This window comes from Podarcis cretensis (genome assembly GCF_951804945.1).
Source record: "Podarcis cretensis genome assembly, chromosome: 17".
NCBI classification, from domain to species: domain Eukaryota; kingdom Metazoa; phylum Chordata; class Lepidosauria; order Squamata; family Lacertidae; genus Podarcis; species Podarcis cretensis.
In genome coordinates this window covers 27,334,185-27,360,602 of record NC_137187.1, presented here as the reverse complement: position 1 = coordinate 27,360,602, position 26,418 = coordinate 27,334,185, and the positions used below count along the sequence as shown (strand labels likewise).

At 44.1% G+C, this 26,418-nt stretch overlaps 1 protein-coding gene across 3 annotated transcripts in view; it reads right to left on the bottom strand.

Annotated features, from left to right (window-relative positions):
• Positions 1–26,118, bottom strand: part of SH3GL2 (SH3 domain containing GRB2 like 2, endophilin A1) — an 88,284-nt gene extending 62,166 nt beyond the window's left edge. Inside the window, exon 1 of one of the 3 annotated variants that reach the window (XM_079959697.1) lies at positions 25,879–26,118. Coding sequence is in view for 1 of the 3 variants with exons in the window: in XM_079959698.1 (XP_079815824.1) it covers positions 25,879–25,923 (45 nt within the window). In the remaining 2 variants the exon portion in view is untranslated. The remainder of the gene's footprint in view (positions 1–25,878) is intronic. The other 2 variants (XM_079959696.1, XM_079959698.1) reach the window with 2 other exon arrangements.
• Between the last annotated feature and the right edge of the window lie 300 nt (positions 26,119–26,418).

Sequence of the window (26,418 nt, the reverse complement as noted above, 5' to 3'; positions counted from 1 at the left end):
GAGTTCAGAAATTCCTTCTCAGGTGGATCAAACACTGAACCTGGGGGCTCAGCTACATTGGTTTTTTAAAACAAAGACAAAAACACAATTTAAATGTGTTATAAAACACATTTTGGCACTGTGGAGTTCCATCTTTGGGCAATATGATTTCCCATGATGAGGTTTACGACGTGTTTTCCTGAAACGTTTTTTTGATGTGTCTAGATCCAGCCGCAGTGCACCTTGTAAGTGCAGGGCTTGAAGGATAGACTGTTTTTAGACTTGGATTTTATAAATATTAAAAGGTACACAGACTGACTCTTATGGCCAGCGTTTATAGAACGTGTGCATCATGTGAAGTCCTTATGCGACTGAAATTAACTAAAATAACGGCAACTAATTAGCTGCAGAGCTGCTAGAATGCTTTCCAAATTGAGTGAGAACAGTCTGTCATATTTCATTGATTTGGTGACCCATTTTCCTGGGTGTCTCATAGATCACATACACAGTGACACTGTTTTATTTATACCCTCTGGAAGGTTGGTGTATCTTAATTATTTATAGAAGGGCGAACTGAGCAAGCCGCTCATGCGTTCTCTTCAAGCCTTTTCCTTTTCCCCAGCAACTCGACTCAAGACAGACAATATCTTCTTACACAGCAATGCCTTATTTTTCTTCCTAGACATCCTTATAAACAAGACGAGTCAGCTCACGATTTACCTCGAACAGCTTTCCTGCTGGCATTTTGAAATCGTCGTGATTATGAAGGCAACAGGGACTTTTAAAAAGAGCCAGGTGGTTTCTTCCCAATCCCACAGCATCTTCCTGGCGTGTCCCCAGAAAAGTGTGCCAGGTAGTGCCATTTCCATGGGTGTGTTCTAGGAAATATAGCATAGCTGACGCCAGCAAGGGCACAAAATGGGAGCGAACCCCCTCACCCACCTCTCACAATCAGCAAAGGTAAGGCAGCTGCAAACAGCCAAGAAAGATGGGGTTAAAATTCCCACCCAGATCCTCCTGACAACCCTATAAATCTGGGGAAAGCCAGAGAGTCAGAAACAACAGGCAGTCCTTTATATAATAATAATAATAATAATAATAATAATAATAATAATAATATTTATATCCCGCCCTCCCCAGCCAAAGCTGGGCTCAGAGCGGCTAACATCAAATGTATAACACATTAACATAAAATCAGACAATCAGATAATAATAATAATAATAATAATAATAATAAATTATTTGTACCCTGCCCATCTGCCCATCCCCAGCCACTCTGGGTGGCTTCCACAAAGACCAAAAATACACTAATATGTCATACATTAAAAACTTCCCTGAACAGGGCTGCCTTAAGATGTTTTCTGAATGTCAGGTAGTTGTTTATCTCTTTGACATCTGATGGGAGGGCGTTCCATCTTTGGGGCTGATGTGATGCTGCTGCAACAGGTGAATGGAAGATATGCAAAGAGACCCTAGAGAGTGCAAGGACCGAGGAGGAGGTGTGTGTTGGCAGAAGAAGTCTGATACTGTGTCGTATGCAAGGCCTCTCCTCCTCACAGAGGGGAGGTGTTGTGGGCGGGAACCAGTCCCACGTCAGCAGCGGGGCATAGTCGGCCCCCTGCATCACTGTCCTGGCTGCTGCACCCCACCCATCAGGCCAGCCAATAGGGCAGGGTTGAGCTGCATTCAAGCGGACGCTGCAGCCTTGTGTCTTCACTCTGATGCCCGGTACCTTCAGATCACCCGCCCGCCCTTCCCTAGGCCATAATTCTTGCCTTTTGACCTTGCTATGGAACAGGGTTGGTTGCCCTGGTTGACCAGGGGACCTGGTAGGAATTTTTATCCATTTGGCAAATTGGCACAAGCCTCTTGGTTTTTCGCCTACCTCGTAACAAATCGTCACAACTTTTCGGGTATTGGTGGTTAGGCATTGTAATATCTGTCGTGTGTTGGAGGGCAGGTCGTGGCCATCCCCTACCCCTCCCCTTGTTGGGTATTCCGTTAAAGGAGTCCGGAGGTTGTGGATCCTGTCCGATGCCCTGCTGGTGGCTAGACCCCCGGTGACATCAGGGGAAGCTTCCAGTTGTATTTGTATCAACATGCTCCTCCCACTGGACTAGCCACTGCACAGGGTGGGGTCATATGTTGATTATTGATCCAATGCCTAAGCCAATACCTCTTCACATGCTGTAAGCAATAAAGTTGTGGCCTTATTTAGCCCATTAAACTAAAATACATGTGTCTTGTGTCTTATTTATCCTAAGCAGAGGGAGGGTCCTTGACTCACAACTGCCTTGCTGAAATTTCTGGTTTCCAATCCTTAAGACAATGTAGTGTGTCACTGTACATCAGCATGTATACACACAAGAAAGAAGAAAACGGTCCCTTGGTTCTTCAGTAGACTCTAGATCTGCAAAACAGGGACAAATAAGCTCTCGCTGTAATCTGTTCCGCAGGTTTAAGGGCTATTCAAGAAGAAAGGAAGAGTGATGTGGAACTTCCAAGTTTACGCTCCCTGTGTAGCTTTGACCACTCTGTATTTGAGCATGCATAGCTCTATGAGCAACAACAAATGGCCACGGCTGCGGAATTGGCGTAGGCATAATGTTGGTAGCATCTTGGGACTCTACACAGGTGCACAAGTTGTGCGCAGCTGATGCACATGCATCACACACCTCCCAGATGTAGAGAGGCTCCTGAATCCATCTGCTGTCACTCCCTTCTTTCCATTGCATCTGACTCTCTGCTATTCCTTCATCTCAGGCAGCACATGCAAGTTCACAAAAGTGGCATTTTTCATCTGCAGCTCAAATACTGTCCCAGGCGGCTTATTCATGCAACTGGACCAGAAGAGCAAACTTTAGGCCCAGGATAGGCAAAGAGAAAATTAAAAACCTATCACCTTTGAACATTCAGGCATGTGGAAGTCTCATGTAATACCAGGAGAAGGTGAACCTGCATAATTTATTCCCAATATGGACCATGCACATGCTCCCAATTTCTAGTGTATGTGTAGGGAATACTATTAGCTCGTTTTTCTTCAAACTTTTTATTAGTCAGACAGTCTTACTAGAATGTCTCAGATTCTCTAAATTCATACAATTGAGCTGTTCATGGTCGTTCCTACTGCCATTACTTTAGAATGGCATAGAAACAGAATGGGATAAAGAAACAATAGACGGCCTTCATTTTGGAAAATAAATTCTGCTTTCAGCCAACCAGGATAGCAAGCTGACTTACACCATGGCCCCATTTTTTAAAAAAAACAAAATATTTATCGATTGGGTATAGAAACATAGAAGCAATCTTGTGCTGTATACATGGTTTTGCAATGCTGATGCAGAATAGAAATTATTTTTGAAGAAGAAGAAGAAAAAAGCCAGGCATTTTACTGATAATACCTCAGAAAGAACAAGGCATCAATGTTTCAATGCCATTTATCTCAGTTCAGTCAAGCAAGGAGAGGTTAGAGACTGTGCACAAGCTGTTTTTTTAATGTTCAGATTAACACTGCCTTGGGATAATCTGAACAAAGGGTTTCACAGTGAGTTTGCAGCAAGGTGGTAACTGGCACCACTAAAACAAAAGAAGTTGTCTTTAAAAGCCTCACTTTTTAGCCGAGAACCCTCTCTCACTGCCAGCGAGCTTTGTATATGTCAGAAAACAAACTTGAGATCTTCCCACCCACAGGATCTCAATTGTGCCAGGATTCAGCTTCCAATTCTTGCCTCCCTTTCAGCCCACCACTTCATCCAGGCACTGGGCTCAGAACTGGCACGTAACTCAATTGGCACAGAGAGATGTCGTCAGCATACTGATGACGCCTTGCTCCAAATCTCCAAATGGCCACTCCCAATGGCTTCAATGTAGCTGTTGAACAGCACTGGAACCTTCCTGAATCTCACAGTCAAAAAGCCATGGGGTTGACCAAGCATTGCCAAATGCTCTGGTTCCCTGCAGATAGGAGCAGAACCACAGCAACACGGGGCCTGCGACTCCCATGCCATTGATCCATTCCAGGAGAAAGCCATGATCAATGGTATCAAAACAGAATCAACACGCTCGCACTCACTCTTTCCCTCTCCCAATAAAAGCTATACATCAGAACTAAAGCTATCCAAGGCCTGAATTCTTACTGGAACTGGACTGAATAATATTTATTCCAAAGGGCAGGCATCAACATGACCCTCCCAACTTGCTGCAGTGCCCATTATTCTTGGCCTTTGACCATTTGGGCTGGGCTGATGGGCACTGGAGTCCAACAACACCCCTGGCACTGGCCATCTCTGCCCAAAGATAACGCAAAAGACTTACTCCATGTCTCATAGCAGTAACCACACAAGCTCTTTGATGGCATACTATTGCTATATGAAGACTTGTCACTATCACCAGGCAACTGCACTGTTGAGCTGTTGAGTTTCAACCTCACAGCAAGTTTTGGTTCCTCCATCTATCTCTGCATTAGGTTTTATTGGTATTTTTAAAATATATGTTTAATTGTGTTGTAAGTTGCCTTGAGCATTTTTAGCAGAAATCCAGGGTTAATGTACTTTGAATATTACCTGCGCTTCCTAGAATTTTTATGGTGTGTTTATGAAAACCCTTGATTTCTAGGAAGTGCCCTTTTGAGAACTTCTATTCTTGGCTAAATACATTTATTGCAGTGTTGTCTTGTAACATTGTCTATAGGTATCAAGACTGAACATGTATGGGAAAATGAAATAAGCTTTTATTTTAAATCACACAATTGCATAATGCACACACCCATGTGTCTATGGGCAAATTAAAGCACCGCATATCTTAAAAGTATGTGAGAATGCCAGCTCGGTTAAGTTCCTCCCATATAAGCACTTTATCAAAATAGAATATGGAACACAGACAAAGTGACAGACATTCGAAATTCTTCCATTCTTTGGAAACGGTTCTTTTTCTCCAGTTCTCTAACTCACACACCCACTGTTGCTGATTAAGTTGGAAATGAAGACTAGGAATCTGAGTGTACAGTACATGCATTTGTAAAAGAAGAAGTAGTTCAAGAACAGCAATGAAGTTTATATGAGTATTTATATAACCAAGTTGTTTGTATTAAGTAGAAGGGACTGGAGGAGGGGGAACAAGCAACTGTGCTAGATGAAAGTAAATAGACTACAACTGAGAAGGCCTTGGGTACAAAGCACGAAATCCTAGCCAAATCTTTGTAATTCCATATGGAATAGTCTCAATGCAGCCAAACTTTAGCATCTGAGTCATATACAAAATGAAATGCTTGGAACTTGTGTTTAACTACTCCACTGAAATCAGTGATGTGCTTAGCTTTGGTTGGGTCATTCCTGTGTTGTTAATGCATGGTTTCTGCAGCAGCTAAAGAACTGGACTTCATGCAGGTGACAGCATGTATCGGGCATCATCTATGCAAGAAGGTGCATCCAATCTATTTTCCATGTCTGTGATATTTTGGAGAATCCCGTTATCTATCCAGTGCCTGAAGGCTTGCAGTACAGGAAAAGCAAAGTAAAATCCTTCATCACTGTTGCCTCTAATTTCATAACTGCTTTATTAATGAGCAAAGATTGCTGTGATGTGCCACATTCAATCTTATAGTTAACTGCAAAGATACACATCTTAAGGTTATCACATGTACTAATTTGATTATACTGTGGTTCCACCCCCTCATTCCAAGCTGGAGGGTTTTTCCTCCTATAATTTCTCTGCAAACAGCACAGATCTGGCCCAAAGGAGAAAGAGATGGAAGACAGCTCCTAGAAATGCAATTGCTGTCAGCAACTCAAACGCAGAGTCCTTGGGGGGGTAAAAAATCCATACAGCTGGCTTTTTGTCACCCAAGCAGCTAAAATAAACCATTGCTTAAATTGAACAGAAGCACACCTATGATAAATAAGTAATCAATAGTACTTGTTTTCTTCTACAGATTGCAGTTCTGCATGCATACTGCCCAGCAGTATGAAGTCACAATAAATCAAGCTATTACACAGTGAATCATTAGGGCTACTCCTCCAATGAGTGAAAACTGAGTGCCTGAGGAATAGGTTCAGAGGACACACAGCATCATCAGAGCCAAGCACACAGGGACATGGGTATCATTTTAGGTTTCAGGCAGCCTGGGGAAAGGAGGCAAGGCTCAAAGGCCCCCTGATGGAGACATTCAGAATTAGATTGTGAAACAGCAGTATTGTAAGAGTGTTTGGTATTTCAGATGCCATAAAAATAGTAAGGGATTTACATCTTTTGCCATGCATATCTAGCACACAGACATTTTTAAAGCATTTATAAATTGCCATTAAGTTTGTCATAGGAACATCAGATGTTGCCTTATACCACTGACCCATCTGGCTCACAATGGGCTACATCAAACTTTCTACCCTCAAGACCCTCTTGAGGGGGCTAAAAATCAACACATCTCACCAGCCATAACATACGGGAAGCAAAGCCAATCACAAAGTGGTGGTGGATGGGAGGAGCAATTAGGTATGGCTATCTAATTCCCTGTGGCAAGGAGTCCCATAGCTCATCTTCAAGTACAGACATTGGTTCTGTCAGTATCGTGACTCATCCTCTCCATTTTAGGCAGAATTTTCTGATCCAGAGGCATTACGTGCAGAAACTTCTTTTATTTTCTATTACCCCCTCTCCCACGTGCCTCTTCATGTATTTTTATTCAGTTTGTATCATTTCTTCTCTCCTTCCACTGACATTTAAATAGCACCATGAAAGACTAGCAGGTTGCTACCAGCATATTGGTAGCACTGACAGAACCTTCACACAATGCATCAGATTCACAAGTTAGTTTCATCAACGCTGATAAATGAAGTCAGTGCCTTAAGATGGTCATTTGAAAATTCCTTCTCATACACTTTCATACTGAGCCATGTTACTGCTCGTTTGAGAAACACCAGTGTTTCCAGATGCAAGCACATGGCTGGTTGGTTTTGATAAAGATGCGCACATCACTGCCACAATTTACCCTTTTTCTATGGCAAACACTGGCAGCTCCTTTACTATTCATAATATGTAGTCTTCCCATTCACCTCCAGATATAGTGTATTCATTCAGGCATCAATCACAGAGCTTCAGTATGCTGATGACAACCCAGTGTGTGCATGCTCAGAGGATGACCTCCAAACCATCCAAAATATATTCAGAGAAGCTTATGAAAAGCTTGGCCTATTGCTCAACATCCAAAAAACCCAAGTGCTGCACCAACAAGTATAAAATAACCCCTCTGCAGAGCCACAAATCCAACTCAATGGTGCAACGTTGGAAAATGTCAATCATTTCTCCTACCTGGGGAGTTATCTTTCTACAAGGGCTGACACTGATGCCGAAATCCAGCATTGCCTGAGCTCTGCAGGTGCGGCTTTCTCCCGACTGAAGTGCAGAGTTATTGAGGACCGAGACATTCACAGGGAAACCAAAATGCTTGTTTACAAAGGTATTGTACTACCAACCTTACTATATGCTTGTGAAACACGGACCACTTATAAATGCCATCTCCAACTCCTCAAAAGATTCCATCAACAGTGTGTAAAAAAAAAAAAATTACACATCTCTTGGGAAGACAGGCAAACTAATATCAGTGTACTGGAAGAAGCAAAGATCACCACTGTCAAAGCAATGATTCTTCAACCTCAACTTCACTGGACTGATCATGCTGTGCAGATGCCTAATGATCGTCTTCCAAAGCAACTACTCTATTCCGAACTTAAAAATGGAAAGCATAATGCTGGTGGTCAACAAAAGAGGTTTAAAGACTGTCTCAAGGCAAATCTTTAAAAATGTAGTATAAACACCAACAATTGGGAAACACTTGAATGTACGCGCCAATTAGAGAACAGCCTTTAACCAAAGGTTTCATGGACTTTGAAGACACTCAACACTCAGGACAAAAGGGAGAAATGCACTAAGAGGAAGGCATGCTTGGCAAACCCTCACTGTGATCAACTCCCACCCAGAAACCAAAGTCCCCACTATGGAAGGATGTTTGGATCCAGAATTGGCCTCCACAGTCACTTACGGACTGATTGTTAAAACCATGTTTATGGAAAACAATCGTACTCAGCTACGAGGGATTGCCAAAGAAGAAGATTCATTCAGGCATCATGAACTTTTGTATAAAGGCATTGCTGTATATCATCGAGTGGCCGTTGTCAGAAGAAGGGAGGGTGGCCAAGAACATTGGCAATAAGAAACATCCTAGGCAACTGCTTAACTCATTACAGCCAAGAAGTTCATTCACTCTGGGAAAGATACGGGCTCCTATTGCTATTTCCAAAATCCATTTTTAGATTGCAGTTCAAAAATGAAAAGCTGGAAGGAGCAACAGCAGAGAGCACTGTCCATGGTGCTGATCCACCCAGGCTGACTCTCTAGAGTCTACACTGTGCCCTGCAGCATACCTGCATCATCAACAACCACAAGTTCACTTCCAAAACTGGGCAGCACAGAGCAGCTGCCACTGGGGAGTGGCACACCAGGCAAAATATTCCTGTCGAAATGGTCATTGTCTGATTTTATTCATTATTTATATAGCAACATCAATGTGCACAACACTTTAAAGAATACAAGAGAACCAACACCAAGAACCCAACAATTTGAAATTCAACATGCTCAGTTTGCACACACTTCTCCAGACAGAATGACTCCCCCCCCAAAAAAAACCCCAAACTCATAGAGAAATGGGATGCACATTCTGTATAATCCGATTAAGTAAGTCAACATTCAGCTAGCTTCACTCATAGAATCAGAGAAATGTAGAGTTGGAAAAGACCCTGAGGATCTATTGCATGTGGGAGCTTCAATGGCCCCAAACCACTTTCTATTGAACACAATTGTCCAAATTGAAGGGAGGGGGGACTACTAAGCATGCATTAGGTTAAGCGTGCTTCAAGCTATGTGGATTTATTGAGTAACATAATTGCCTCCGTACCAGAATTTTATTTTATTTTTAGGGAGAAACTGAGACCACCAGCAAACAACATCTCTGCAAAAATAGCTGATACTCTAGAGACTCTTTTCCTCAGACGTCTTACTGCTTGTTATAAGAGTCAACACTAAATTGGACATATGTAAAAAACAATTCTTTTTTGTTTGTTTGTTTCAGTCTCTTGGCAACTGCAGCTGCTGCGGCTTCCTACATTATGAGCAGAGTTGTTTCCCAACATTTCAGAAATAATGCACTCTTCTGGGCTACGCTGTCAGCTTCATGGAGTTCAGTTAAACTGCAGTGGCTTGGAACAAGCTGGAACGCTAATTGTGCGGAGTCCCGCGGTTCTCTATAGAGTTCTGAAGTGCTGGGTCTCAAGAGCAGGAAATAGCAGCCATTATTTTGACACCATATATCAGAATGTGAGCTGGTATTTGCAAACAGACCAGACGTTAGGGCTTCCGGCAAATTATCAAACGGAATTGCGTCTGCCTTGCGATCGTGAACTGAAAGCCCCTGAAGTGGAGGCATGCAGTTTTGGAAGAAATGGAGTTCTGAACCCAGCCCCATGCTATCAAGGAATAGAGGACATACAATTTCAGAGAGAAAAGGTGTTGGGTGCCTTTGATGTAAGCAGAGCAGGTGAAGGCTTGTTGCAGATCCACTTATAGAAAATATTGAAAAGCAGTAGGAGGAAAGATGATTTTTCCATTGCTGTGACTTGCTTTACCAAGAGAATTCGGTTGAGCATCAGCTTTCTATTATGTCAGGTGCCCTTCACCAAAAGCCTTGTAGCTGAAACTGTCTGGTCATCTTTGATGCACCTTAACATACACCATGTAATGTACATGTGTGTGCAACCCAGTGGAACTCTGGGGTCAAAAGAGGTGCCAAGTATCTCTTGCCATGGGCCACTGGTACTTGGCTACAGCTTTCATCATATGCAATTCTATATCCAGACTTTCAAAATTGAGCCAGAAAGCTCACTGGGCACCCTTGCGCCAGTCACAGTCTCTCAGCCTGACCACAGGGTTGTTGTAAGGACAAAATCAGGAAAAGGAGAACCACGTATACCCACTTGCATTCTTTGAAGGAAAGGTGGGCTATAAAAGTGCTCAATAAAATGAAAATAACATAGAATAGTTGTATTTCATCACTGTGTTTCAGTTTTATTTGTAGATTTTCAGCATGCTGTCTCAGGTGACAACAATTTTAAAATACATTTAGGACAACTTTAAAACACTGCCTTTCTACATTCTCCCCTTTGCTTCTCTGTGAAAGGTGTTCCACACATGAATGAGCACGTACTGATTTGTTAGGATTCGGTGCCTGGCAACTGAATGGCTAAACTATCCTCAATACGAAGGACTGTGTATAAGATGACAGTGGATCTTTAGGATTTGCTTTGTGAAAGCTCATTGTCATATGCAGGACATCCATGATCTTAGGAGATAATCAAGAAATGAGCACACATATTGAACAACCCCAAGTATTTTTTTGCCTAGGCAAGGGACAGGCAACATGGTACCCCCCAAAGGCTGTTGGACTCCAAATCCCATCAGGCCTAGCCAGCATGGCCTATGGTCACAGGGTGATGGGAAATACAATCTGAAAGAAGGCGCCAGGTTAGCCACCCCTGGCCTAGCTTGCTGGGTGATCACCCTCTTAAGAAAAAGGTATCCCAGAGACCTTTACGGATCTAGTAAGGAATTCACGGGGCTAATAAGCCACATTTCCAACATACCCACCTACAAGGAATATTGATATGATAAGCACAGTAACACTACCCACACAAGTCTGAATGAGCCAAGAAAACACTATGGGTGAAGTTCAACATGACACTCTTCCAATCTTCCCATCTGTGCAAGCCTTTCAGATGGGGATCTTTAGGCAAATCCCGCCCTGTGTGCCTCAACTGATCTAAAATTCTATTGTGTTGATCAAATACTAGCATCTTCAGTAATTCTTACTTTGAGAACATTGCAATAAAATCTCTTGGGGTCTGATGTTTATGGTGAGGGACCACTGCAGCCATGTTAGTCTGCTATTAAGAAAACAACTCAGTATCATGGCAAAATATACATTTTCAATTACCCGATCTTCTTTGTCGGAGAGTAATATATTCATCTTGCTGGCTGGAAGCACTTAATAAATAATCATATTCTGAGCTGTGGGAACAGCCATTCTGCTGCTTGTTATACTACAGGCATGCAACAAAAGAGAAACAGAGAAGGCGAGAGGCCTGCCGGCCCGCAGGGAGGTCTTAATTGGATTCCGGGATTCAAAGCCTGCTTCCACCCACATGGGAGGAAAAGAAAAGTTGCCCTGAGTGGCAGAGGAAAGAGCAAACACACACAAACACACACACAAGCGTATCGTGGGGGACGGAAAACCTCAGAGCCGTAACATTTAGGCACCGAGTTAATTCAAGAGAAGCGCAAGCGTTGATCATTGACCACTGGTTGCAAGGAGGCATTATAATGCAAAACTCAAACAGGAGTAATTATGCATCTGCCAAGATGGAGAAGCAGCCGGAATTCCCATGCACAGCTCCCGCTTTGAAAGAAGCAGGCTGCTGAGACAGGCGGAAAGACCCTCTGGGCAACAAAGATTCCGCAAAGCAGCTATTTGGTTCCAAATGGCATGGAAACGAGATTTCGTAACCAGCTTAACCTGCCTCCAATAGGACTGTCATCATGCATCAAGGTGCCTGCAAAGAATGGCACTGAGCCAGCCAAGGCCATATGCAAGCAGGCTGTTGGGGATGGGGGCAAAGAAGAGAAGGGACTTGGTATGTATGCATTATATCCACTGGTACTTGTATTTTGTAACCATTACGCAGCCCGCGTAAGGTACAGGGGAGACTGTTAGTTGCATGCTGTAAGCTACAAGGGCCCACAAGATGGTAGGGGTCTCCTAGGCCAGATGGGAAGCCAGTGTGGTGTAGTGGTTAGAGCAGGCATAGGCAACCTCAGTCCTCCAGATGTTTTGGGACTACAACTCCCATGATCCCTAGCTAACAGGACCAGTGGTCAGGGATGATGGGAATTGTAGTCCCAAAACATCTGGAGGGCCGAGGTTGCCTATGCCTGGGTTAGAGTGTCCAACTAGGACCTGGGAGACCAGGGTTCAAATCACTGGCTGACCTTGGGCCTGTCACTGTTTCTCAGCCACTATGAGTTCCTTAGAGGAGAAGGTAGAATAAAAATGCAATAAAATAAAACAAATTAGATATTCATTTAGACATGAGTTGCTACCCATTTTTGCTTAATGTAAAGTTATTCTGACATTTCTGCTCATTCTAAGTGTTGGAGGAATTTAAGGAAGATATATACGTATGTATTGATTGCCCCTTCATGGATCACTGCCTTGCCGTGGCGAAGGGGCTTGAATAACTCAGAGAAGCTATGAACTATGCCGAGCAGGGCACCCAAGATGGACAGGTCATAGTGGAGAGTTTTGACCAAACGTGATCCACCTGGAGGAGGAATCGGCAAGCCACTCCAGTATCCCTGCCAAGAAAACACCATGGACAAAGACAACAGGCATATAAAAGTTATGACGCTGGAAGATGAGCCCCTCAGGTTGGAAGGTGTCCAACATGCTACTGAGGAAGAGCGGAGGACACATACAAGTAGATTCAGAGCTGATGAAGCGGCTGGGCGAAAGCCGAAAGGTCGCTCAGTTGCGGACATGCCTGGAAGCGAAAGAAAAGTCCAATGCTGTAAAGAAAAATAAGCTACCAGCATGAGTTGGACCAAACTGTGGGAAGCAGTGGAAGACAGGAGTGCCTGGCGTGCTCTGGTCCATGGGGTCACGAAGAGTTGGACACGACTAAACGACGGAACAACAACATTGATTGCAGTGGACCTTTTCCATGTGGAAGGTCCCAATTTCTATTTCTGGATCTTCAGTGCACATCTGCCCATGTCTAGAGGCTTCAGCCATGCTGAATATTCAGCAGTTTTAAAATGCTTTTAAAATTAATACACACACGCATATGCATATGTGCATTAAGACTGGCCAATATATTGATATAGGGCCCAAAACTAGATTGAAGTCCATATTACGATATTGGCTGCAAAAATTTTGAACTGGCAATATATCACAAATCATGACATATGTGTATGTGTGCTGTGCAAAAATCGCAGTGTGGGGGAGGGAAATGAAGCCAGCCAACGCTTCTCTCAATTCCTGCAGCCCCTGTTAACTCTGTGGCTCAGCTCTCCCCTGTCTCCTGCAGGGAAAAGTGAATCACAAGAGCAGGCGCTGGCAAAAATCACGATACGTGGAAAACCGTCAAGCCAGCCAGTGCCTCTACATAGCTCCATCTTTATTTCAGACATTGTGTTATATTGGTATATTGCAATGTTTAGGTGGTGATATATTGCAATGTTGAAAACTAGATATTGCCTAGCCCTAACACACACACACAAAATATGAGGGGGGTGTCATGCAATGAGGGTCTATATGCATTATCTACTGTACAGTCAACATGGATGTTGGGTGCCTCAAAGCTGCCTTGCTGGCACGATCAACCCACACATGTGTACACGTGGAATGTCAGCTCAGGCTAAAAAGTTTCATGGACAACTTCACACTCTACAGTTATACACAGCGATGACAGAGGTGGATTTCTGCCAACAGCGAAATGAAGTAAGAGAACTGTCACTCATTTTCGCGGGCAGGTAAGAGTGGGTGTGGGAAGATGCAAATACAGCAGCTGAGATTGCAAATATCCCACTTCCAGGAACACGCTTGTGTTGTTTGGGACACCTACAGATAAACTGATACAACACATGACAAAACAGATTACAGAGACTGTGATTAGCTTGTTAGGAAGATGCACCAGCTGTGGCTATGAGGCCCTTCAGGTGTGCATAAAAATGGAAATCTCCTTTGATATGTTACATAGAACAAAATGACACAGTCTTTCTATAATTTCCCCCTTTGAAGTTTTTCTTGGGGGGTGGGGAGTTAACAGCAGAACTTGGCTTAGCTGTCTGATTTGCTTAGATAGGTGTTGCAGCCAATGACTGAGTCCTGGGCAAAGAGCACAACTAAACAATCATTACAGGCTAAACAACGACACAGGAAATTCCCTACCAACTTATTGGCGTTACATCATTGTTCTGTTCAATTACTGTAAGCAGGAAGATTAACATTATTATATGTAAACAGCGAATGGATGAGAATCTATGGAAAGCACCTGTGTGAACCTAGCAATACCCAAAGGGTCAGTGTGGAATGAAACAGGTAGTTACAGAATGTGTGTTGGCATCTGTCTGTCTCGAGAGACAACGGGAGAGTACACCTTCAGGGGTTAAGCCAAACCATTGGAGAATTACAGCACCTAGTGTGGCAGCAGAGACTGGTACGGGAGAGATATGTTTTATTGCAGATGAGGCAGATGAAGGTGTCTGGTAATTATGTATGCCTTACCTACAAAATTCTGTCTCTCCCCTCTGCCCCAACTAGCCATTTTTAAAAAACTAAAGTCTTTTTAAAAATACTGAACACACAATCACTTTTAATTTTAAATTAACCATGTCTCTAAATCAGGTGTGGGAACCTATGACCCTCTATGTATTGCTGAACTACAACTCTTATAATCATTGGCTATGCTTTCCGAGGCTAATGGGAGTTGTAGTTCAGCAATATCTGGAGGGTCAGAGATGCTCCACACTGGCTCTAGAGGAAGTCCAGACAAGAAACAAAGTGACTCTCCTCTTAATATCAATTAATTGTTTCTAATAAGAATGCTTGACCAACAGAGAACCGAGGTGAGTGAGTATGAGTGTCTGACATTTGGTTCTGCTGTGGGACCTCACAGAGCAACCCAGAATGATCTCATGAGATCTACCCGATAGGCAGAACTGTAGCCATTGCAAAACAGTTACTTATAACTGCACCCAGCTAAGAGCCCTGGAAGCATCCCAGAATCAACGTTATCAAAAGCTACTGAGTGTCCCAAGAGAACTAAAAAGGCTTCACTTTCCTTTCCTACTTCTAGGCAAAAGTAATCAACCAGGACAACTAAGGCACTTGCAATCCCCAAACCAGATCAAATTTTAAATCAGAAAGGATTGCAGTCATCATCATCCAGGAAAATAACTAATCCACAGAAGGATCATTAACTAGCAAGTCACTGTATTAGTTAATTTTGGCACATCTAATGCACACAAGCCGAGGAGCAACGGTTTTCCAATGTGCAATAGTTCCCGAGAGGTCAGTTATGTTTGTCACAGGACGCCAGGTGAGAAACCATTTCCAGGCCTGAAACTGCAATCCTATGCACACTTGCCTGAGAGTAAGCTCTAGTGAACACAGCAGAATGTGCTTCTTAAACAAGCAGGCATAGGGTTGCACTGTGAGCTACCTCATTATGAGCTTAATTCTTTATTGGCAGTGGAAGCTTTTAATTAGAACTTTCTTCTGGACTATATACATAGCTTCTCTTTTATTCTCTGTCAATTCAAAGCACACTACATTTGGATCTTAGCTTGTAAAAGGTTCCCCATAAATATTTACCTGGCACAGAGCAGGCAGCTGGCTTCACAATAGTTCGGTGCAAATCCAGCAAAGTAATTTGTTTCATTATATTGATTGCCAAGGTGAGTAAATTTTGTGAAGTGTGCAGAACAGAAGCTTACGGTTTTTGAGTGGGAGGGCTATAGGCCCAAAATAGTTTCAGATTAGCAATTCACTTTGTCAATTCCATTTGGTCATCATTAAACCTGAAGCAACATAGGATACTGAATGAATGAACGAATGAAAGAGAGAGAGAGAGACAGAACAGAATGAATGTTCTTTGTCAGGAAATATTATGCTGTTGTAGAAAATTTTGGGGTTGGCTTTTGCTGCCCAACTCCCCAAGGGACTCTGAGTCCCCTAAATCAGAGAAGAATGGATGGAACCAGTGGAAAGTAAGGAAGATCTTTATTTTTCTGTTGCAACAGAGTTCCCTTGCAAGGAAGTGAGAGACCCAGAACAAAGAGACACCTCTTTTCGAGGGTTAGCATTTTGGCATGAAGAGGAAGAACATCCCCTTTACAGTAAGAAATACATCACACATAAGGTGGGGTTACAGTGGCTCAGGCAGGTCAAGCTGTGACATTCCTGGGGATTAGTAAATTTTACATAGTTCCAGACATAGTTTACACAAAGCATCAGCATTGATGAAACAAAAAAGGTAAAAGTAAAGGATCCCTGGATGGTTAAGTCCAGTCAAAGGCAACTATGAAGTTGTGGGGCTCGTCTCGCTTTCAAGTTGAGGGAGCCAGCGTTTGTTGACAGACAGCTTTCCGGGTCATGCGGCCAGCAGGATGAAACTGCTTCTGGCACAACGGGACACCGTGACAGAAACCAGAGTGCACGGAAACACCGTTTACCTTCCTGCTGCAGTGATACCTATTTATCTACTTGCACTGGTGGCTTTCAAATTGCTAGGTTGGCAGGAGCTGGGACTGAGCAACGGGAGCTCACTCCATCACAGGGATTCAAACCACCGACCTTCTGATCAGCAAGCCCAAGAGGCTCAGTGGTTTGGACCACAGTGCCACCTGCAGGTAATCCTTCTATGATGAGAGCCTGGGCAAATAATGACAATTAACATAGAGGTTCACAGTTTAGGGGGGAAATCCCTTCAGCGCTTCCCCTGATGGATATCTGCCTATGTGATCTCAGACAAGGGGAATTATGGAGGATTCCCACTATGCAAAGAGGTACACATAAGCAACAAGATCCAAAAGCAAGAATTATACATTTATTCTATATTTGAGACCTTAGAATTTTTACAACACCCTTCAGAGGGTCTCAATTCCATTGGAATTACTTTTGTCCTGGAATCGGGGCCAGATGGCAACCCAATAATACCTGCACGAAACCTTAAAAGCACAACTGTAGATCGAAAGCATGGCAGAGCCATTGGCTTATGGAGATCATCTTTCCTCACAACAATCATTTCTTGGCAGAATTCGATTGATCCTGTATTGTATAAATTTAAGTTCATAGGGAGGTAAGAAGAAATTATATAAGATATATGTAACTGTGCAGTATAAAGTAATGCACAGACAAAGTACAGTGAGATTAATTGGAAGTCAGTTTTAAATTTCTTCTCTATAAGTTTTATAACTGTGTTCAGTATCAGGAGTATATATGATGATAATGATATTACTCTTCTTATATCTTATAGTGTGGTGGTTTGTTTGATTTTTCTGTTAGTTGTTTGTTTGATTGTATGTTTACTTGTATCTACATCTGTTTTCTCATAAATATATTTATTTTAAATTAATATATGTTTTTTTAAAAAACAAATCATTTCTGAGGAAAAAAATAATATGAGGCAATTAAAATAAAATTGGTAGTCTATCCCAGTCACTTCCCACCAGCTGTTACGCCCCACTGCTTTGCTGTGGCAAATAACAGCATGGAGTTTTAGGTCAGTGTGAATGCTGAGATGGCAGCCCTTTGATGTGAACCAATTATCCCCGCCCCCCATGGTAAATATTGCAGTCAATACAGCAGCTGTGGGGGACGAGCAAACAAGGAGCTTATATTGAGGCTGGTTAGCAGGGTCAGTTTGGTAACCAAGAACTATAAAAAATTAAGGTCAGCCATGGACACAGTCAATGTGCTCCTTACTGCACAGAACTCTGCAAGATTCTGCCATGCTTACATTTTCCATTCGCTTTGTACAGCATAATGTGGTTCGTAACACCCTCAAACCCATACAATTTCATGAAGTTGGCTGGGTTTCTGAGACGCTTGTCTTTCCCAAGATGGAAAGGGAAATTGGCTTCACATTCAGAGTTTAACTCTGGGACTGAACAAGCAGGAGAAAGGTTAAGTAACCACAGTACGTGTGATAATAAATGATACACCCACGGTAAGTTTCTCCAAGACAAGAGGGTCATGCAAAAGCTGATGGACACTAGCATGGAAACGGTTCATCTGAGGAGGTTTGGGGCAGCCTTATAGATATTTTGAGCTACAACTCCCATCTCTCCCAAAAAGCACAAGCTGGTTGGGGCTGGGGGCTGAAATATCTAAAGAGTATTAGCTTGAATAGGCTGGCTTAGAGACACAAAGACACAAAGCAGGATCTTGGCAAATGCTACTCTCAGGCATGCTGCAAAGAGAGGTTGCTGCCATAATCCCATCACGTCCCAACTTCCAAGTTAGGAGAAGCGAAGTAGGGGTTTCTTGAAAGAGTACACTATAAGGCCACATGAAAAGAGAGAAAGAGACAGACAAAGTGAGGTCTCTGGCCATTGGCTCCATACCAATTTTAGTGATGAGGCCAAGTTGGCGCCAGCTCACCCCATAAGGAAATCAGTTTCTCCAATGAGTTATTGGGCAAAGGCACCAAGCCCCTGCCTCCCTGCTGGGTGGCTCACCAAAGCACATTTATAGCATTAGTCTGCTAGGCTTCTCAGTTGGTATAGGAAGAAATCACTGTGCAGAATTCCATCTACTTGCATTGCAGAAAAACGTTAATTGGGTGAATTTTATCTCCAGAGGAAATTACGCATCAGCTAATTTGGCTGGTGCTATATTAGCTTCTGACATGGAGCCCAACCTTCCAGCTCTTATTAGGTCGGTGTCACCAGGTCCAGACTCCTCCTCCTCTAGCAAAGCTTTTGTAAGAAAGCCCCTCTTTGTGTGCTGGCTTCTAGATGTATGCCAGGGGAAACTAATTATCAGTGCAATAATATTGAGACGTATTTCCCCCTAGGCTTAATGGCCTTTGTGCAACATTTTAAACTGATCAAAATACTAAATTTAACTCCCTTCTCTCCAGCCAAATAACTGTATTTCCACAATTACCTTCCCTGACATCTCACTCCTATTTTGGTTCATGTAGCATTAAAGAAAACCAGCACAATTATCTTTCAGCAATTACTGCAAACAAATACTTATTAGGGTTGCTTCAGTTTACAAATATGTGGTTACTGGCCACCAAAGTCTCCCATGAAGCGCACTGGGTGTAGTTTCTTCCTTTCTTAATTTTAATTAAACTTTTCCAAAGTTTCACAAATTAACTTCAAATCATATTCTTACATTAAAAAATAAAATAATGCACTAGCTGAAGTCTATGAACCATCTTCAGAGGCAGCCCCGCATATAAAGCGTTGCAGTAATCTAACCTAGAGGTTACCAAAACATAGATGAAAGACATAATCCCAGAGTGTTATTTCCTCCTGGGGTTCATGGGACTTGTAGCTTTCTGTGCCCTTTGGTTCAGTGCTTTCTGGGCCAGGAAGCATTGAAAACATAATGAAATCTAGTAAAAAATGATGTTCCAGCTTGAGTTGTGGGGAGATAACTCAGCAGTACAGTGGTACCTCAGGTCACACACGCTTCAGGTTACATACACTTCAGGTTACAGACTCCACTAACCCAGAAATATTACCTCAGGTTAAGAACTTTACTTCAGGATAAGAACAGAAATCATGCTCCAGCACCGCAGCAGCAGCAGGTGGCCCCATTAGCTAAGAACGGACCTCTGGAACGAATTAAGTACTTAACCCGAGGTACCACTGTATTTGCTTCTGGAGAAACATGCCTAGAATTGCAGTGTTGAAGACAGTTGGTTGCTTTCTGCCCAAAAGAGTGACCCTACCCTTAGATAGAATGAGAGGGCTGCCTCAGGCAGGCAACTGAAGGTGTCATGAAAGGGCAGCAAATTAAATAGCTAACCAGCCATTTATTATTATTATTGTATTTTTACTGCTAGAAAGGAGGAAGGTGTGCTTGGTTTCCTGCCTTAAGTGCCAAAATGTCCTTGACTGGACTGGGTAGGGCATCATTTACTACTCCGGCAATATCTTACTGCCATAGCCCCATCCAGGTCCCTTCGTCAAGCAAGCAGGGGCTAGGAGTCTCTGAGAAACCCTTGCCTGAGAGCAGAATCCACATATGAAGTCATACAATCCAGAGGTCAGGGAATCCAGGTGATCACAGAGCCAAGGGTCCAAGTGGAGAGCAGGAAGCAGCAAGGTAGGGCCAGGAACTACAGGTGTTATTTCCAGCATCTAACTGCTGCTGAGAGCTCTGTTTAAGTAGACCAGAACCAGCTGGCTCTCATCAGTGCCTTCTCCTCTGTGGAGGCTGATCAACCGCAGGTGGAGTCACTCTGCCTTCTCCCCCCTTCAAGCTGCTGTTCAGCAGGCAAAGCTGACTCCTAGCCCATGGCATGGACTAGCCCGGTCAAAAGAACAGAAGGCTTGTCAGGCCACGTTTGTGTGCATTTGCCAAACCACCTCTCAAAGAGGCTGGAAGTTGGGTTGGACAGAGGTGGGTGCTTGGGTTTTGCTTTTTAGGGATCCCCAGAGACACAGCCGTGTCAGCTTGTTGCAGCACAAAGATCAACAAATATTGCGGCACCATAAAGACTAAGCATTTTATTATGGAAAAAGCTTCTGTAGGCTACAGTCTACTCTAGATGCATCAAGTGACTGACACTCCATGAAAGCTGCTGTCGAAGGTTCAGGTCTTTACCCTGCTGCAAGTCTTTTTGCCATTTTTATTTTATAATGGACTCACTGATCATTTGTGGAGGGCAAGAAGATATGTTGCAGCTGGTCAGCCTAGCTGAAGCTCTGAAAGTTCCTCCATCCTTCTCCAGGTACAACTTATAAGCCAAACCAATTGCTTGAAAACACCTGGAACCAGGCGTTTTGCAGGCTCACTTGGACATGCCATGTGTCCCATTACTTGCTCTGCTTGTGATATACCTTATAGTCTGGATTACATGGTACAGTCTACTAGGATTAAAAGGTGATCAATCCTGTACAAGAGGTTGGACTTGGTCTATGGAGTGCCTTCTAGCCCCATGGATTTCTTTTCAGAACTGATCCATTTTCTCCAGCGATCACCATAGGAAGACAGAAGCCATTCCAGAGCAGCACTTACTTGGAAGCCTTTTAAAGCTCAAATGCCTATTTCTTCCCAACTGTAAACTTCCACACTTGCCAAATTGGTTTATGCCCGTTCAATTTTACTCAGCAGGGATGCTGTTAGCAGGGTTCCCAGTGGGGATATTTTAAGCCTCTCTACACAATTGCCCATGATTGACCTGAAGTAGTCTATGGCTTGCTTGCACTACTACGCAATAAATAAATAAATATAAAGAATAAATTGAAGCAGGCTCACAAAACTACATAATTTGGCTTCAATAGATTATTACGAATTCATGCCCATACACCCAGTAGCTAGACTGTGGAAGTTGTTTGCCCTCAAAGAGATAAAGAATACTCAACAGTTAAATGTCAATTAGTATTATTAATTGAATTTATTAGTTTTATGCAAAATGAAACTCAAAGCTACTTACAAAACCAAACGCATATATTAAAACCAGCCTAAAACTAAAATGGAGTAAAACCTAAAAACACATTCATATTTGTAAAAAGGCACATTCCACCCTCTGAATGAGGCTACAGATAATTAAGGGCCAAAGGCCTGGTGCAAATGAAATGATTTTGCCTGGTACCTAAACATAAGTAGTGATGGTGCCAGGATAGAAGATGATGGGGAAACCTGCCAAATAGAGCCTAACCTGATTATTATAGCATCTGGGAAGTGGGGCAGAGGAGAAGGTGCATTGGACCCTAACTTCTCCCATCCACAGTCAGAATGCTATCTACTTTTAGGAGACTCAACCCGTTTACTGTTGAAAGAGCCCTGGGGGTGATTTACTAAGGTTGGAAGAAAAACATTTCCTCCAGTCCTGATCGCACACACTCAACTCTTTCCTCTAAGGCAAAAGTGGGAAGTTTGTGGCCCTCCAAACATTGCTGAACTCCACCATCCCCAACCACTGGCCATATTTGCTGTGATTAATAGAAGGTGGAGTTCAACATCTGTTTTAAGAAGAAGTCAGAGCATCCAACAGCTTAACAAACCTTGCAACCTTGGCATTATCAGCACCACACTCTAACCAACTGAACTATCTTGTGCTAATGCTACTGGGGAGGGAAAGCGATTCCAATTATTTATCACCCTTCCCTGCGATTCCTCACTTCCCCCCCCCCCAGCTTCTTTTCTCAAACACTCCATTTTTGAATATACTATTTCAATCTTTAAATGTACATCTCAAAGTGCAATATGTGAACAGCAACTTGCAGATGTCCACACAAGGCTAAACCAGGAACAGGTGCCATGTTGAAAAAGGACTCAAGAGGTTTAATAAAATAAAATATATTCATATGGAATGTGAAAGAGTGCACAGCCTATTTTTACAGTGTGCAGTAGGAGGCTAAAAGGGATTTGCAGGTGTTAAGGTAATTGTAGGTATTATGCTAACTGGACGGCAGAATAGGTTAAAAAGGTGAGCAGAGGACAAGGAGGCATGAAATTCATTTCCTTAACTCCATCCATACACAATTCATGGAGACCAAACTAATTTAAATGCAAATCTCTGAGAAAACTACAATTAATAACAGAAGTTTAATTCAGTTTTTGGCAGTGGTTTTTGAGATTTCTGCAGCACTGAGTTTTACCTGCTTATTCAGTCTTTTTTAAAACAACGACACCAATAACAACAACACAATATTAAAAACTGAAATTTTAAAAGGAGTTTTATCAAATGTGATATGCCTTCAGAACTATATCTCACAGTTTATTCCTCAGAAATAGGCCTTAAAATTATGACACATGCAGTATTAATTTTAACCTACTTTATTTAACCAGCATGAAAGTTTCAGAAGTGTAACCCCATAAGAATGTAGTAAGCTTGGGGTGGGGGGGTGGGGGTTGAACCATTCACAGGATTTTTGCCACCTTTTACAGAATGCTGAAAATATCGAACAAAACCAGCATTTAAAATGCAACTTCAGCTAAAGTGCCATCCTCTGCCTGGCAAATCTATTTAATGATCAAGTTCAATGGGACTTAAGTCTCTTGTGCATATAGAACAACAGCCCTCCTATTGTTGGGCCATCTTTCTAATATATCCCATTTTTAAAGCCTGCTTAGTTCAAGACTTTTACCATTCCTGTTAATACTAACAAAATTCAAAATTCTTATTGCTGGTTATAGGATAATCTTCTCCAGATCATTTTACTCTAACCCTAAATGTTCCTGACTAGCAGAAGAGTGCCAGCATTTATATGCTACTCACCCAAACAGATTCAACCACATTCTCGATGGGACCAAAGACTGACAGAAAGGAACTAAAATATTGAGACGATGAAGGCAACATCTGAAGCCCACTGATCCCATGACATGGTGATGATAAGCCATGTCATGTTCATATCAAAGCTACTTGGTCCAGTATACCTGAAGAAGTGTCTCTACCCCCATCATTCTGCCCGGACGCTGAGGTTAAGCTCCAAGAGCTTTCTGATGGTTCCCTCACTGTGAGAAGTGAGGCTACAGGGAACCAAACAGAGGGCCTTCTCAGTGGTGGCACCCGCCCTGTGGAACGCCCTCCCATCAGATGTCAAGGAAATAAACAACTATCTGGCTTTTAGAAGACATCTGAAGGCAGCCCTGTTTAGGGAAGTTTTTAATGACTGATGTTTTAATGTGTTTTTAATCTTATGTTGGAATGTTTGATGTTTTATTGTGTTTTTAATATTCTGTTGGAGGCCGCCCAGAGTGGCTGGGGAAACCCAGACAAATGGGTGGGGTATTAATAATAATAATAATAATAATAATAATAATAATAATAATAATAATAATTTATTATTTATACCCCACCCATCTGGCTGGGCTTCCCCAGCCACTCTGGGCGGCTTCCAAAAAAAATATTAAAATACTGTAATACATCAAACATTAAAAGCTTCCCTAAACAGGGCTGCCTTCAGATGTCTTCTAAAAGTCTGGTAGTTGCTGTTCTCTTTGACATCTGGTGGGAGGGCATTCCACAGGGAGGGTGCCACTACCGAGAAGGCCCTCTGCCTGGTTCCCTGTAACCTGGCTTCTCGCATTGTTATTGTTATTATTACTGAAGAACGGTTGCAACACAGTGTTGCATCCCTCTAATAAAGTATTTGCATTGCTCACTTTGGCCATTAAAGAAATTTAAAGTAAATGATGACGGAAGAATCAGAATGAAGGCATGTGCCAGTAGAACTGCTCCATCGTGAATTACTAATTCTGGAAGGTCTGCATTTCCTAGAGGATAAGACAATGTGCTAGAGCCGGGCCCCGAAAGGTCTGCCACTGCACTGCATCCTGCAGAGGAGATTCACTAGGGTGATATTTTTAAACAGCTTGACGTTATCTTGAAGATACTTCATAGGCGGCATTATATAACACGTGGCCTTCAAAAAAGGAAGACAGAAGGTTTTCTGTGACCCGACAGATATTGGGGATTCAATTCCCCTTCCTGTCCCAGGTTTGCACCAGCGTGAATTAAACCAAATCAGAATCTAATCCTTGGTTACAGAAATACAGCATGAGGCCATTAAACCATCAGACTTCACTCTCCAAATCAGTTACTCACACAAGCGCATTGCCACTGGTCACAACACAAGATTAAACTGAAATAAACAAGCACTGCAGCCTGACGGACACACACATTATATTTTTAAGGAACTTCCCCTCCTATAATGAAGGGGTGGCCGTGGCGGCAGGGCTCTTTACCACCAAACAGATTTAATCTTTGCCCTGTACAAAAAACCCCAAACCCAACAAAATACCAAAACAAACCAGTTTGGCAATATCCAACTCGAGCATCAAAATACCCCACAGAAAACCCCCCAAACACCTCATTCATTGGGATTTTAAAGACTAAAGTTTAATAGATCTACTTCCATTCATGATGTCGAAAACCTGATGGAAGGAAAGGATGGTTTTCCGTTGATGAGACAGGGAAAGGCGCGGAGCGAGGGGAGGGGAAGCGCGCACGGTTAGGGACACCGTGTGATGGAGCAGCGGGGGGGGGGGGGGCGGAATCAAAGCTCAGTAACTACATCACTGCAAGGTCACTGGAGGAGGATTTTTACATAATCCGAGTCCCGGCCGGATAGTCCACTGGAAGGGTATGGAAATAGTACAACTGGCCAGCCCTTCTCCTCCACCAGCAGCCGCTTGCACGTTGCAAGCTCCGCCAGCCTCCCGCGCCCGGTGCCCCTTCTCCCCCCCCCCCAGCCGCGTCCCAGAAAGGCTGCAGGAGCAGCAGCAGTAGCAGCGCGACGGATAAAAGCAGCCACAAATCCTCGCCGGGCTCTGCAGCGGCTGAGCTGCTCCAATGCGGGGGAAGCGCGGAGATGGAGGGCGGGAGGAGAGAGGAGCGCAAGATCCCGCGTCTGCGGCGAGCCAGTTGTGGGCGCCCAGCACGGAACGAGGCCGGGCAGAGAAATAAAGCACGCGGGTGGGGAGAGAAAGAGAGAAAACCGGGTGTCTGCTCCCCCGTCTCCCTGGAAAGCACAATGCGGTACCCATCGCGCCCCCTGCACTGGCCAGACCCCTCCACCAGGACCCTTTCCAGCTTCTGCTGCAGTCACACAGAGCAGGTGCGCTATTGATTGCAAAAACACCACTTAATTGGGAAGACCTGGCAATGGCCCAGGGCCAAGCAGCTAGCCTCGTCGATCTCGGGTGTGTTCCCCCACCCCACCCTCTCCCCTCCTCGCTTCTTTTTGCCCCGGGTTAAGCCTCCAGAGGGGCGCCAGAGAGGCTCCCAGCCCGTGTGTGTGTGCGCACGCAAAGGCGCTTTGGGAAGGGTGCCAAACTGGGTCTTTGTCTTGGGTGAAATAAAGCCTAGTTTCGCCCCCTGCCCCCCCCTCTCTGGCTCCCCTCCTAGCTGCCCCCGGTCCTCCCGATTGCCCAGCGCCCCCTCCCCAACGCAGCGCCCCCTGGAGGCCTCCGCCGGCGCCTCGCTCCCTCCCGCGCGCGCCCAGAGGTTCCTAACTCGGAGGGTTAGACCCGCGCTTTCCGCCGCCCCCGCGCGCCTCCCTCCTTGCCCGGGGCTCCTCGGCCTCCTCCGCGCGCGCCCCCGGCCCCCTCACCTGAGTGGCTTTGTGGAACTGCTTCTTCAACCCGGCCACAGACATGGCTGCAGGAGACGCGCTTTCGGCGGGAGGATGCTGAGGACGAGCCGGAGGGGCTGCGGGACGCTTCCCGGGGGAGCTGGGCTTCGCTTCCTTCTCCCTCCCTGGCCAGCCGCGCTCGCTGCCTCTCTCGCCCCTCCTGCCCGAATGGGGGCTCGCGGGTGCCGGCGATGGTGCAGAAACAGCCTGACGTCAAATGGAGGCAAGCCGGCCTCTTAAAGGGAAAGCTCTGCGCTTCCCTCTCCGCCTGGCGCTCTCTCGAGAAGGGAGCGGCGCGCTCCGGTTCTCTCCAGCGTGTGGACGCTCCTGGCCTGCGCCCGCTTGCTCCGAATTAAGCCCCGGTCACCGATGACAACGAGCCTCGTAGCCCCACGCTGTATACCATTTCGCCAGTGAAAATAGGGATGTCCTATTCCATAACAATGGCAACAACAAAACAACAACAACAATTTTATTATTTATACCCCACCCATCTAACTGGATTGCCCCAGCCACTCT